Genomic DNA, 15651 nt, shown 5'->3' on the forward strand with positions numbered 1-15651 from the left:
AACGTCTGCCCGGGTTTGTTTTCAACGACCGCGCCAACGTCACTCCACTTCCTGTACAAGTCCGGACCAGGGTGCGTTCAAGAGAAGCAAACTGTGTAGGAAAACGGAGTATACTGCCATAGACTTGTATGAAGAAAAAAAAAAAAATGCGCGACAGGAATAACGGTGCATTGCCACAGGGATATTATAGGCTACAGTAGATGCAACAGTATGAGCTCCTCATGGAAAAGTAGTCTTATATGACTTGATCATAACTTTTGTAAGATAAGGGGAATTCGTTAAGCTCCATTTTAAATACAACTGCAAATGTGCAATGAAACCAAAAATGATCGGAGTCCACGTTGCAGATGCATTAATAGACTGCAAACACAAACTGCAATAGCGAATCCAAACAAAGACAAAAGGGATGTTATCGTCATCAGGGGTTGTCCCCTGGCATTACATCAAATCCACTTTGTAGCAGTGCAATAGATAAAACTTGAGGTATTATTTTATACACCAGCAATGACACCAACAGTCCTTAAACCTTATCAGCACAAGGACCAAACATCAATTTGGCAAGGACCCTCAAATAGATGCTCAAAAGATCACAGTTGGTCAGATTATGTCCCAAGAAATCCTGTCTCTAGCTGGCATTTCTGTCAACAGAGTTTGTCACATGACCCATGTGATGTGCCATTTTGTTGCATACCACTCTCATCTGATCTTTTGAAATGTAAATACGCTGAAGCAAATTGTCTCTCCTGCATCATCAGTGTTTCAAGGCATGGTTCAAAAAAATCATTGAAGCCTTCTGAATTGCTAACATATTGAATAAAGTTTTGACAGCAGCCACATTATCCTGTCATTAAATTAATCTTTTCAAACATTGATGTTCTCAAAAATCAAAGCTGATGTGCATTGCCTCTTAACACAAGTTTCATACCCTGTGTGTAAATGAATTCAGTTGTGCAAGAACTCACACTTGAGATGTGACACAGGTATGATCAGTCAACAGGGTGATAATTAACAAACTTAGCAAATGATAATTTGATATCATGCTAGTATTAATAATATACAAGTATTTTGAGGCTTTTGAGAATTCCAGAGGGATTCAAGATCATAATTAATTTGGCAGCATGCTATATGTTCAACTGTCACCTTGATGCTTTAAAACTTTGAGGGGGTGAAAAGAAAATTATGATTTCTGCTTTCATGATAGTTTTATTGCACCACATTTAGGCAAATTTTATTGACATCTCTTTCCAGCCTCTGCTTTTGCGCCTTCAAATTTAGTCTTTGACAACATCACATATCTACAAGCGTTCCAGAGCTTCATATATCGTAGATATTTTTTTTTAATAGTTTCACTATTAATCTAAATAGAAAATCATTTTATACACACATCCATTCAATTTTGAAGGACATTGTTATCCTTGGATACCCTTGCATCTTGACCAGAATTCAAAAATAAAGGTTTGTGGGTTGGAACAGAGCTTGTCTGCACACCATGAGTCATATTGATGGACCTGCCAGAGGGTCCATTGACCTGTGGAGGTTAAAACATTTATTCCAGTTCTCACAGCCTCTGATACCAGAGATGGGACTGAGCTTTTGTGAATGCTTTTGACATTCTACAAATGTACAATGAAAATACAGAGTGAGAGTTCTGACAGCCAAAAAGCTGAGGAGGCTGGAAAAAAAATACATCGCCCCAGGTCAGACGAGAAGTTTTCGGTAGCTGTTCAGTCTTCTCCAAAGTGCACATCGAATCACTGTTTGACAACCACTGTGTGTCTTGGATCATTTGTTAGCACTGGCTGCAGACAGGAAGCAAAAGTTTACTTTAAATAAATAACAAGGTGTATGTTATTCAGCTGTGTATATTTGTTATGAGTGTATGATGTTCCCTCAGATTTATGTGAATCTTCCATCATGTCTTAAAAACTGCACACATCCCATCATTCATAGCCCTTGTAAATGTTTTTTGACTGTAGCTTTATAAGTACATGTTTAGTTTCAAGGTATGTTTTGTGTTTTGTGTACTTTCAAGTTTAAGGATTTTTAACATTGTAAGTCTTAAACAGTTACTTGTTATCTGTCAGTAATTTCTCATCAGGCTAAATTACTCTTATGCCAGAAACCACCTCAGGCTATTCATGAATGTGAGTCTGATCTCTGAGTGGAAATCATGCCAATTTAAATACTTTGAAGCCAGATTTACTCTCAAAGCATCTCAGTCTCTGCACTCTCACCATGGTTAAAGCTGATCATGAGTCATTATCCTGTGCCTGACCATACTGGCCAACATGAGTGGCCAACACCACTATACTGCTGATGTCCTTTTCAATTTGGAGCCACGACTACATCCTTTTAGAGATCAGTATAAGTACAATGAAGATATAGACAACCTTAAAACACTGAGCAAAAGCACAACACATTATGGACTGTATGAAACATTTGGCATAATGAGGCAAGATTTAATTACATATTTCCCTTCTTAAGCGATAGCTACCACAACATTTTTCATATTTTCTACAGATCTGTCTCTTGATGTAAAATTCCTCACCTTCCTGATATCTCAAAATATAGTCCTGAGGTGATACAACTAATTTTACCGTTAAGAAATGAAATAATAATTTTCACATTTGCAACCAATGCAGTCATTAGAAGCAAAATATAATATAATAATAAGTCAACCACAATAAAAGCATAGATTTTCCAGCTTCTGTGTTTTACAAGAAAGAAATATGAAATATAATGCAAAATTATAATATATTAGGCAACTTTATGACATCTATAACCTTTTTAGACTTACTGTCATGCTGCTGACCAAGGAGGAGGAGGTTTGATTACGGGTAAAGTTAACATTTAATCACTAATATCCACAAAGATCCATAGTAGTCTATTCTACATTTGTCATAATTGACATAGACTGTACCCTGTTCAGGATAAAGCGGGTATAGATAATGGATGGATGGATGAGAAGAAAAATCAAGCCCTGAAAAAGTAGAAGAATCCTCAGTAGGCTACAAAAATAACTTAAGGTGAGTAGAAATTGAAATCTACTCTTTACTCTAACAAAAACGCCAAGTACCCTTCCTTCAGCGAAAAGGGGAAAAAAAAACATAGCCATCCCTTTTTTCTAACCCTTTTCTTCCTTTAATAATTTGTGAGAAAGCTGAATGAAAAGCTTTGTAAGTGTATCTCCAAATGTTTAGCATGAGCATGCTTGGGACTTAAAGCATTAGATTTTGGCTTTTCATGCATGAAACAAGGTCACCTCATGCTAATTAACCAGATCATCATTGTAACTGCCCAAAATTCAACACCCCATATGGCAACAAAATAAAAGGAGTAACTAGCAGCATTAATGATGTGAAATTCAGGGTGATGTTATAACAGACCTGAAGAGCCTGAGCAAGCATGAACAATTTATTCATTGTTTTAACCAAGCAGCTGTTTGGACCAAGCTCGATAGCTGAGTCATTACATTGTACATGGACACAGCTGGTGTAACAGTAATTACTGCACATCTTTTAGGACCTATTAAAACTTCTGGGTGGGAAAAGGTGATGCGACAGGCTGACCCAGCCACTGTGAAAAAAAGAAATCTGCTAAAATCATAGTAAGACACGAAAACAATGAGGCCGGGGTGTGGAAATCATCCTTACCATAAATGTTCAGATTGTATTTTGAGGCAAACACTTCTTATATTATTCCACTGCCACTCCTGAAACAAAACTCAAGTGGTCCCGCTGGCCCCGTCACTGTTTGACATGCCTGCTGTACCCGTCTTCCGCTCCGCTGCAAGTGTTGAGGATATGAAGGTGGGCACCGAGGGGGCCATCGACAATTCCCCATCGGCAGCGGAGTCAAGACAAAAGGCCTGAGCCAAAGTGAAGCAAGTGCAAGACATATTGTGGAAATAATTTATGGCTGATACAGCGTTCATTTAAATTTAAGATGAAACACGAGGAGCTTCCCCACATGTAGGGGTATCTCATTAAACAGTGTGGCCTACACCATGCGTACAATGCTCCATCTTGACTTGCAAGTCAGTGTTTTGAGTCGTGCTTACACATAATATTCAAATTCTTTTGGAAACATTGATCTTGTGTATGAGAGAGAAATGGTCCTGAGGCACTCTTAAGTTGTGCTGTGTGTGATTTCATACCATCGTGCAGATACTCAATTCCCATCAAACTATTAGAGCAAGATTTCATTTATGTAAATTCCTAACAGACTGCTATTAGCAACTGTTTGATCTGTTTATCCTGACAAAACAGACTTATTCCCACAGCTGAACATATACTTGTTTTTACTGTCTGGCAACAAATATCAACCGCACTAAAGTTTGTTTGTCAGGTCTAATTTAGCTTGTAGAAACATTGCATCCTTGCTTCCCGATGTCCTTGGTATTATGTGTAAAAGCTGCCACCCCTCCTTTCTCCCCCACTGCCAGCCCTCCCTTCCTGTGCCAACACATCAAGTGAAGGCAGCCTGATCAACCCTAATAGGGCCTGGTAATTAGAGTCTTTGCATAGAGCCTGTCTGCACGCAGCTGCCCTAAGCAGGTTGGGAAAGGACTGCCATACACTTGACAGTGTGGAAAAAACAATGTAATGTTCGGTATATGGACCAAATTAGCCTGGCAGTGGTAAACACAATTTACTTTAAAACAATACTGACACTAATTAGGCAACCAATGTATCATTTCAGAGTTCAAGTTTTAGTTGCTGTATCAAATACTTGGAAATACTTTGAGGACCAACTTGATGTTTCATGAATACAAATTAGAAAAAAAATCTTCTTGCATAAAAGCTAAGCGCAGCTGGCATTATGTGAAAAAAGAGTAGTGGTTGATATTTCTACTGTTATATGATGTCTCTAGTAGAACATGGAATCCTGATTATTATGGTTCACAGAGGGAGCATTATATTGTATAATATAAATCCCATGCAAACAAGAAAGAAAAAATTATAAAGAAAGCTCAAATTCTTTTCTACATGTATTACCTATAAACCTATAAATAAAAACACATGTCAATCATTATTTAATGTTGACATTTTAACTTTACAAGCAGCAGCATATTATACATTGCTAGTGTAATCACACTGTCTACAGAACTTTCCTGAACAAAACACACACTTTGCATGAAAACATTGAACTACAAAGTAGTGATTTATGACAACAATGAAAAACAAAAGCAACTTCAAGAAGGATGCATCTCTTGTTGCATTAAATCTTCCCATGTTGTGGTCCTTTTAAGAAAAGCCTAAATAGCTTGGATCATGCATTTTAAATTCACAGTCCGTGGGAGGGTGGCGGCACCTTTTAAAAAATATACTTCAGTCATTTGTTAAAGTGCAAAATCACTTCAGAGACTGCAGTTAATACTTTCATGTGGCACAGAAAGCTGTTTAATGTCTCTGCTATTATGATTGACCTGAATAGGGAACTTTCTGCAGCAGCCACTCGTTATTCCAAGTTTTCATATTTCTCTCATTAAAAAGTCTATCGTTCCCACTCTTTTTTTCTGCAGCGTTAAATTTCCTTTTCCAAAGCAGCATTTCTTTTAATGTTGATGTAAATGTTCAGAATCGTGACATCATGTTTGATATAACTAACATTACATTTGTTTCAGATCAGCCTAATAATGTTAGTGTGGTTAATTGCAGACTGCAGGTTGACAGTGAGGCATCTTTACTTCTGTTTTTGTACCTAAACCAAAGTATAAAGCATTTACATAGCTGTATTTGGTACCTCCTTGTATGTGTAAATATATTTGACCAAGTTTTATACGTGGGAGCTACCTGTCTCAGCCACATCGTTCTACTTTTGGCCATTGAGCAGTGAAAGTAAAATGTTTTTCCTAAAATGCATTCATTAATCGGTTATAATTATACTTTTTTTTTTTTTTAAGCGGAGAGATTAAGTTCATATTTGTTTAAATTATAGGCCATTGCAGGGAACACAAGGGGGGGGGGGGGGGGGAAGAAAAGGCAATTTTAAATAACAAGTATTTTTTGCTGTTTGTAAAACATCTATTTTGCTGCAACTCAAATCATTTAAAGAGCATGCAGGTCTAAATAACTGGAATTCTTGGTTCATTCATTTAATCTTTTTATTTTTTTGTATTTTTAATCCTTGATTTGGTGTTGACTATGCACATGAATCCTCCGACTCAGAGGTCGCGACGTCTGCCTCCGGGATGTGAAAACTTGCCGGAGCTGCTGAGTCTGATTCGCTGCCTCTGAATCTGAATCTGCTCCCACAATTCAACAGGCAACAAAGGAAGAAAGGAAGAAGAGGCCGTGAGCTACCGAGCGTTAGCCGACCTTATTGTGTCTTCACAGTCCGCCACACGAACCCGTGAGAAGTGCAAAACTCCGGCCGCGCAAACGCTTTACATTTGTTTCGTTTTTTAGTGCTGAAGCCGACTGAAGGGAAGGAAACGGTGAATGTTTTCTACAGGAAATGTAGTGAGAGATAAGTCGGCCAGCATTTAGCCGAGCTAACGGTAGCCGACGCTCGTCAAGGAGCGAGGCTTTTTTTTTTTTTTTTTTTTTTTTTTTCCATGAACGAGATAAACGACAACACCTTTGGGTTGTTTCGCCCAGTAATACGAGCAGAAGCGAGCAGGTAAGAGACGATATGGTGCACATTTAAAAAAAAACCCAAACCAACACATTTATACCACAGCAATTTACTACAAAAGTACATGTGCTAACAGAGTAACTGGTCGTTAGCAATTTGGTATTAGCATACAAGCAACATAACTATTTGTCAATTTGGCAAGTGATGTTTACATAACTTAACTGTTTTTAATCTTCCTAATGTTGTTAAAGTGTTGTAGTTGCTCAGTAATTGTGCGATTCTGTTCAAAGATATTGACGTGAAAGTGGGGGGGAAAAAGTTTAAAGCTAAGATGCGCAGCTGAAGCTAAAGGCATGCTTGTTGTTTCCGTGGGCCTTTTCAGGTTCAGTACAAAACCTGTGGTTTATTTATCACCCGGCGCGTCACGGAAGTATGTAGGTTCAAGCACATGTATGTTTTCTCTTCTTCTTCTTCTTCTTCTTTTTGGGGTGAAAAGTCGTGTGTTTATTAATCAGCACCGCAGACGTCTGTAAACGAGCTGGCTTTGTTTTTCGTAGCATCAAATGAAAGGTGGTGGAAGTGGACCTTGACCCATCCGACTGAGTCACCATTTTCCTGCACATAATGGTGAGTAATCAGATTGCAGCTGTCTTGATTATCAAGCAGCTTTATTTAGGTGCTCTTAAGCGGCACATGTCTCCGGATAGATGCTCGGGAGTCTTTTGTCTGGCACAGTTGCGATGGCTTTTTGACAGATGGCGTTAGTGTTTCGTTTTCGTAAAATCCTGACTTTTAGTCAATGTGGTCAGTGAATACTTGGGACATCAAAACCGCTGACTGGTTGAAGCATTAAGTGTAATTAATACAACAGGCCAATTATAAACTTCTGGTTTTATTCAGTTTGATTGATTGATTGATTTAACGGGGTCATTTTGACAAACTTAATTTGTGGTGGAACCTGTGAACTGTACTGAGTTAATCATAGAGACGCTCCTAATATTTTGTATAGTACAGTATATTCACTCCTGAAGGGGATCTTCGTTGCTGGGCGGTTTAACGCTTCACTTGTCAGTGGTTTTAATGTTGTGGTTGGCCGGTACTTTTGACTTCTGCAGCCACATCCTTGCTTTACAGTTTATGGTCCTCAGTGAATAATGCAGCAAAGCAGTCATCCTAAATACAAAGAAAAAAACAACTAGGGCGATCTCTGGATCATAGACTTAAAGCAGTCGAGGATTACAAATGATTTGCAACCTGATATTAAATGTATTTATTTTATTTTTAAGTATTTAACTTGTCACATTTAATCTTTACCCCTAAAAATGAATGTTAATGGCCACAATGCATATTTGTACAGATCAGCTTGCATGTAATTTTTTTTTTTACAGCAATTTAATCTTAAAAGTCAGCACTTCAACATCCTAACCATTGTTTACTTTTCAATTTATTGTACTGGGTGTTCTGACTTCAGCGATCAAACACTTGGTTAATGAAAAGAAAAAATGATCTTACTATTTTAATAATCAATTTATTGTTTTTGTTTTTAAAAACAAAACTGCCAAACCTTGGACACCAAAAATCGCTGTCATGATCCCTGGAAATGTGGCTGTAATGTGCTGTATTGTTGCTATAATAAATCATTGTATATGGATATCTTTATGAATTTAGCATTATGTTGTCGATGGGCATAAGTTAATATCATGAACATATCGTGTACAAACTTTTGTAAGTATTTTTGTTACCAAACTGCTGACATCTTGTGTATCTTTGTTCTTTCTGCAGGGTTTGATGGCTCCACTGTATGCATGACTTGTTTCGTGTGGCCCGATGGGAGGACATTGTGGATAGTACTTTCATCAGGATACAAGGAGAGCCATCCCATGCCCCCACTTTGGAGGGCCAGTCAGAATGAAGAAGATAAGCCTTAAGACCATCCGCAAGTCCCTCAGCATAAAGGGCAAAGAGGAGGGTGACTTTGTCATGCTACAGCAGCCCTCAGTGACTACAGAGTTTTCTAAGGAAGACTCACTTTTTGGTGGCTGCTACACCAAAGAGCTTTCTGGCTGTGACCTTGGTGCAGAAGAGGAGAAAGTGGGCCAGAATAAGGGCCGCTCAAAGAGTGAAAGCCTGATGGGATCATTAAAGAGGAGGCTGTCTGCCAAGCAGAAGGCAAAAGTGAAAGGAGGCTCCTCTGCCATAGGCTCAGTGGATGATGATGACACCTTCTCATCTTCTTCTGTGCCTATCAGCTTCAATGAGGTGAAAGCCCAGAGACCCCTTAGATCTGCTTCCTTACGGAGTCACCATTATAGCCCCTCACCATGGCCTCTGCGGTCAGTCAACTCTGATGACGCGTGTATCAAGATGGAGGTAAAGGTTAAAGCCATGGTTCACTCTCCTAGCCCGAGTCCCAACTTAAATGGTGTCCGAAAAGGATTTCATGATTTCCAGATGGAAGGGCTCTTTCAGGACCAGGCGGAGTCCTTCAAGAATCTCCAGCAACCACAAAATGGGGAGCTGCATCTAAATATTGATGAAAATGACGTGCCTGTGGTGCTGGGGTTGACGCCCCAGGACTACATCCAGTACACAATGCCTTTAGATGAGGGAATGTATCCGGAAGGGTCCCACTCCTTCTGCCTGGACAGCTCCTCTCCTATGGAGGTGGTGGCAGAGGCAGACAATGGGTCCCTCCACACGGACCAGGGACAGGAGGAACACGAACTAGTTAGCGGGATGCCTCCGGACCTCTTCATGGAAACCTCAGTTAATAGTATTCTTATTGGTTCTGCTGGTGTGATGCTCCAAAGCTCCAGAGTAGAGGTCCCGCCTCCCCTCTCTCCACTCCTGCCACCCATGATAAGTAATGGGCATATCCCCAGGACTTTTTCGGGCTTCAGTTCTTCAGACAGCCAGGTAGCTGAGAGGGTAAGACACCACCTCAACTTTGACCCAAATTCAGCTCCTGGAGTTAGTCGGGTGTACGACTCAGTCCAGAGCAGCGGGCCCATGGTCGTGACCAGCCTGACTGAAGAGCTGAAAAAGCTTGCGAGGCAGGGGTGGTACTGGGGTCCCATCACACGCTGGGAGGCAGAGGAGAAGCTGATCAACTTGGCTGATGGTTCATTTCTGGTCAGAGACAGCTCAGATGATAGGTACCTGCTCAGCCTGAGTTTCAGGTCACAGAACAAAACTCTCCACACCCGCATTGAACACTCCAATGGACGCTTCAGCTTCTATGAGCAGCCTGATGTGGAGGGACACACGTCAATTGTTGACTTAATCGAACACTCTATCAAAGACTCAGAGAATGGAGCTTTTTGCTATTCCAGGTCTCGCTTACCAGGGTCTGCAACCTACCCCGTCAGACTAACCAACCCGGTATCTCGGTTTATGCAAGTGCGCTCCCTGCAGTACCTTTGCCGCTTTGTCATTAGGCAATACACAAGGATAGACCTGATCCAAAAACTGCCCTTACCTAACAAAATGAAAGATTATCTGCAGGAAAAGCACTACTGAGGACACAGAGACAGGACAGTGGTAGCAATTTGCACTTTTGTGTTCAGTTAAGAGATTTAAACAAGGTTTACAGACAACCACAGTTTTGAGATGATTGGTTCTGATGGCTCTTGATTTGTGTCCCTGTCGCTGTTTAGTCCTCCATTCCACTGTTCTGGTTTTAGATAGCTCTACTTCCAGAAATATAGGCCAGCACATAATCTATTGCAAAAATATAGCAGAGGTATACAGCCAAGTAATCTTAGATGAATACATTAAGTGCACATGTTAGACACTTGTGATGTATGGTGTAGTATCCAGCTGTGCAAGTAGAGCAGATTTTCATAAATGTCCTATCTGCATTGAAGTTGGGCCAGTGTAGGACAAATAATATTCCACTATTAATTTGAGAACTTTTCATTTTTATTTTTTTTTATCCACTAAATTGTACATTTCAAAGACGATTTCAAGATACTGCTACATTGGAGTTTAAGGTCTCTGCAGACTGACCAATTTTGGATCATCTGTTGCATTTAAATTGTTTTTCACCTCGAGCAGACTGCTAATTAAAGCGGCATTCTGCATTCATGCTTTGCAGTTAGTCTAATAGTAAAGTAAGGCTTCATCGTACAAACGGTGACAACTGACCTCTGATTTTTATTTATTTTTGGGGTCATTTTTACAACTATTATTGCTCACTCAGTTGACACTATTTCTTCCTAAAGTATTATTCGGGTCTTTAATGCTGACTTACTACAAATACTTTTGTCCTTTAGTATTAAAATGGTGCTGGCTTAATTTTTAAGTTTGTCATGTTTGTTACTTCCAGCTATACTAGTGTACAAACATGAGCATGGATATCTATTGAAGAAAAGTCCTTACATTTAAATGAAGCTCCATATCCATAAAGTTGCTTTGATAGCAAAGGATTTACAACACAAAAATAAATTGTGCAGCAAAAGAGATCCAGAATTTGCCAGTCTGTCAGAGGCTTTAACAGTAGCTTTAAATTGTATGGCTGCATGTGGCCATTATACATTGTGCAAGCTTAAAGGTACTTCTAATGCTGGATTATAATGTTGTGCTGTTTGTAGAAACGGCATCAAATAAATGTATAAACCTTTTGGAAAATATGTTAATATTAAACGTGAAATTTCTCTGCATTAGGAATGTTACAAAAACTGCACCGCAGCTCAGGCCTAACAACTTTGTCACTATCTGTAATGCTTGTATGTGCATGTAGTAAAAGGCTTTAAGACTGTCAATTAAAGGCACTGTAGAGTTACTCTAAATGAGAGGAGATGTCACGGTTAAAGGGGGAGACATTTTGGCTTGTGTTGTTAAAGCGCAACTCTTGAGTAAAAGGCTGTTAAATGCACAGTTGCATTCACCTTACGCGGTTTACACGTAAAGAAAATTGCCCTCAATTATTGTAAAACTGCTCTGCAGTCCATTGACCCGAATCTGTACATAGAGAAGGCTGTTCTCTTAGTCCCTTCATGCCAGCGACCCGCTGGACCCAGATCAAAGGAATCCCAAAAATGGTGTGAGCTTGGGCAAATGGATTTGGGAGAGCCAGGGTTAAGTCCTGCTTGCCATCTCGGAGTGATGCCAGGGTTTCAGCATATGACAAAAAGTTCAATCACAGCTGCTTGGCATCATTAGTGTTATATGGGTTTTTAAAAGCATACATTTTATGCCATTGCTTATCCACATTGTCCCCACAGAGCTGCACTACCCCACAGATTATCTCTCTACTGGGCTGTTCGTGCCGGAGTAAAGGGAAGAGCACACAGTATTCTACGCAAGTGCTTTATATGGATACTTGACAGGGAATCGTGTTTTCACATTATGAATGAGCATCTTTTTTGACATCAGCGTCCTTAAAAAGTATTTGGAAAATGGTCTCTCGGGCAACTTTGGTAGGCCGTTAGCGCATAGTTCTAGTTTTAGTGAGCTGGAAATGTTGGTGTCTGAGGAAGTTACCATGAGTCTAGCACAGCAGAAATTAGATAGGAACTTTGGATGGTCTTGCATGTTTAAAGACTTTAGCATTTTAAAGCTTTGAGTTGTATAGGAATGAAGGATTTAGGTTGTGTGTTTGGCTGTGTAGAGAGAGGGGTTTTTCTGTCACAAACATTGGCTGGACATTCTGTGTACAAGAAATGTATGTTTTTCTTTTGAGAATCCTCGAGTGATATTCTGTTTTGTTTTGTGACATTTGCCATCTGGGGATGGGGCTGTACTAAAGGAATGTACGCTTGTTTGAGGCATCCATTTTTTTTTTTTTTTTATCTGCCTGCAGACCAGTTTCAGAAAGCATTGCAAACAGACAAACTACAGTGACACATTATTTGCACTTGAACATTCTACTCTCCGTTGACAAGCTCGGATCCTCTCCTGCCTAGAGTTTCTCCCTCAGATGGCAGGTTTTTAAAAAAAAATTTTTTTTTTAAGAAATCGAGTCACACACTTGTCCGTATGTGTTCATATAACTGTTAGATTAAATCGAGGTTGTTTTGTGTTTGTCATATCTGTGGGATATAAAGGGCAAGGCACCAGCATCATTTCAAAGCCTCTGCTAATGCTAATTGGCTGTCAAGAATTGGGATCATGGCAAGAATGTGGATGTACTTTTTTCTTTTGTGTGTATGTGTGTTTCAGTTGAAATGTGAAAGTAAAATGATGTCTTTTTTTTTAAATTTTTTTTTTTTTTAAATACAATGTTCTTTTAATTGTATTTCCATTTTAATTTGCAGTTTGTTATACAATTTTGACAAGCAGGAGCCAGTTTCATACGGTATGCTGCTGTAACTTCTCTAAACACTAGTTTATTATCAAGGATTATTGCCTTCAACGTTTGATTCCAGAGGTTGATGCTTGTTTTGAATTAACACCAGCTGTTTAGCACTTAACAAGCGCCAACTTTATATATTTTTTTTTCTTTTGTGCATCTCGGTGAGTGAAGGTAATTGTTTACAGCATTATGTTTGGACATGCCCCTCCCCTTTTTGTTTACCCTCTCTCACAAGAACATCTTGGTACAATTTGAAAACTCCGTTTTTCTTGATGTGTTATACACATTCGTGCTGCTTATGGATATGATTGCCTTTCTTGTATTTAACAATGGGGGAAATAGAATGTCACCAATGTAGATGTATGTACACGTAATGACTTTGGTTATCATCTTGGGAGAGCGAAGCAGATTTAACAACCGTAGTCAGTTGAAAAGAGAATTAGTAGCGATTAGTCAACCCTCTGTAGAAATACCAGTTCACTCCAGTTTACATTGGTTGTCAACTGTCAACTTTCCAAAGTAGATGGTCTTTTGTATTTTTCTTTTGGAAAAAAAAATCAACAGTGATTTATTGCACATTTTGGATACAGTTCAAGAGTTTTTTGTATCTGCCAATTATAAATTATAAATAAAACTATATTCTAAAAAAAAAAAAAAAAAAAAAATAGCTTTGTTTATAAGACTTTTACACTGTGTGAGGGTGGATGTGTGTCTGAAATAATGTCACAATATTTCAGGGTTCCTGTGATAACAATATTCTTTACAGTAAGATAAAATACTGAACATTTTCTTGATTTCTAGAACAAAACAAGTGTTCTAGTTTTATATGTCTGCATAAATGTAACCGTTTTTTGGGAATACTCAGTAAAACTTTTTATTTTTTTGCAACCAAACCCCTTTCACACTACTGAAGTTGTTTCACTTTTTGAAACGATATCCTCCATCGTGGAGCTGATTTCAGCCATGCTTCTTGATGTTGTGTAAGTTACACACATATATTGTACATTATGACTTTACACTATGAAACGATATGATGTCATTTTGTCAACCAGTCTGAATATTATCACAATGTGCAGCCTTTTTTTATATTGAATATTATAACTCATTGTGAACGACACACTATGACACACCATTAGTGTATACTCTCGTATGAAATGAAATTAGCTTTATTGTCATCAGTCTCATGAATCGTACATACACAGTTCGTATTATACCATAGCTTGGACCCAGTGATGGACTCGGTCATGCTTGCAGCAGTGTTAATAGGTAAAACCACAGGTCTCGAGATTCTTTCCAAAGTGGCTACAAATTGGCAGCTTATCCCAGAGCTCCGGTTCCCTAATTTACAAAGACAATCCGGGCGGCCTTTAAATGCAAACAAGTGAAGCAGAGACTCGATAAAGAGTATCGGCAATGCAACCATCCTCGCTTTAACTTCACTTGAAGTCGACTCTGGAGAAACAGAGTGAGTTCTTGTGTCGTAGAGGGAGAGAAGAAGATGGGGAGGGTGGGGTAACGGTGTCAGGTTTGGACTTGGATCTGTTGAAACATGGTTCGCATGATGATGAGGAGGTAGGCTTTGTTAACTCCCCTGTCTGACAGGCCTCTCCAGGCATCCGAGGTGAAGATGCACAACTGTTTACTCTCTCTGCCCGGTTCACAATGATTTATTCATGGCACACGATGGTGGTCGCATGTCATAGAGATGCCTCCATCATAAAAGGACTCATCTCTGCGTTCCACTTTTTATTTATTTATTTATTTTTTTTTATTTGCAGCTTTGGCAAACTGTTTGTGTTCAGAATTTAGTGAGAGAAGTTTTACTTTGCTCGGCGAGTGCAACTTGTCATGATGTAACAGTGCATCTCAGTAGTTTTGGATTTGTCTGAAAACACAGTATTCGCCCTGCTCTCAACCCAGTATGTTGCATGCTTACCCAGAGTGCTTCACTTTGGTGTGATCGTTTTGAAGGAAAGCTGTCACTCGATATGTGTTGCTTTTTCAGCAAACACTTAAATCAGGGGCTTCTAACCAGTAGATCTACCGGGTAGATCGCGGCGCTCTCAGAGAAACAAAGGTTGAAGACCCTTGATTTAAATGATACAGGTGAACAATTTTGACACGTTAATGTAAATTTCAGTAAATTTTGGCCCTTCTTCAAGTTTTCTTTCCTCAGCAATGCAATGCATGAAATGCAACACACACAATTTGGTCAATTTTAGAGTCCTCTGTGTCCCAACAGATTATAGAGCCCATCTGCTAATTGATATTGAAATTATGTACATTAACAAGTGTATGCATAACGTCTTGTGTTCATCTGTCAGTTTGTTTTGGATACAATTTGAACATAGGAAGCGCCTCGTTGGTGTAGAGAGACTGCAGTTAAATTAAAAGGAGTAGCTGAATATTTAAGGAAATACATTTATTGGCTTTGTTGACTGACTGATTGGTTTTTCGTCAGAACTGCAATATACGTGTGACTTCTAATCTGTCCCATTGTTTTGAATGCGATATCACAAGAACACCTCGAGGGAATTTCTTCAAACTTGGCACAAATGTTCACTTTGACTCAAGGATGACCTGATCACATGTTGGGGGTTGAAGGTCACCAATGTCATAATTATCAAATTCACTCATTGGAAAATTATGACAAAACTTTACATATATGCCTAATTGGACAAAAAAAAAAAAAAAAAAAAAAACCGTTAAAGCTGCTGTAAGAATTTTTTACTGGAGACATTTGTTGACTTGTTTTTTGACTAGTGTTAGACCTTGTA

At 39.1% G+C, this 15651-nt stretch overlaps 1 protein-coding gene across 1 annotated transcript; it reads left to right on the top strand.

Moving 5' to 3' along the window:
• Positions 1-6565: 6565 nt before the first annotated feature.
• On the top strand, positions 6566-13822 carry LOC138624911 (suppressor of cytokine signaling 6). The gene is made up of 3 exons (XM_069705481.1): positions 6566-6624; positions 7137-7206; positions 8362-13822. The coding sequence occupies exon 3, from the start codon at positions 8488-8490 to the stop codon at positions 10096-10098; it is 1611 nt and encodes a 536-aa protein (XP_069561582.1). The 5' UTR covers positions 6566-6624; positions 7137-7206; positions 8362-8487; the 3' UTR covers positions 10099-13822.
• Positions 13823-15651: the final 1829 nt, after the last annotated feature.

Source organism: Brachyistius frenatus, unplaced genomic scaffold (assembly GCF_029030835.1).
Source record: "Brachyistius frenatus isolate BFR_SWC_R1_liver_20210118 unplaced genomic scaffold, ASM2903083v1 Contig_57, whole genome shotgun sequence".
Classification (NCBI taxonomy): Eukaryota; Metazoa; Chordata; class Actinopteri; family Embiotocidae; genus Brachyistius; species Brachyistius frenatus.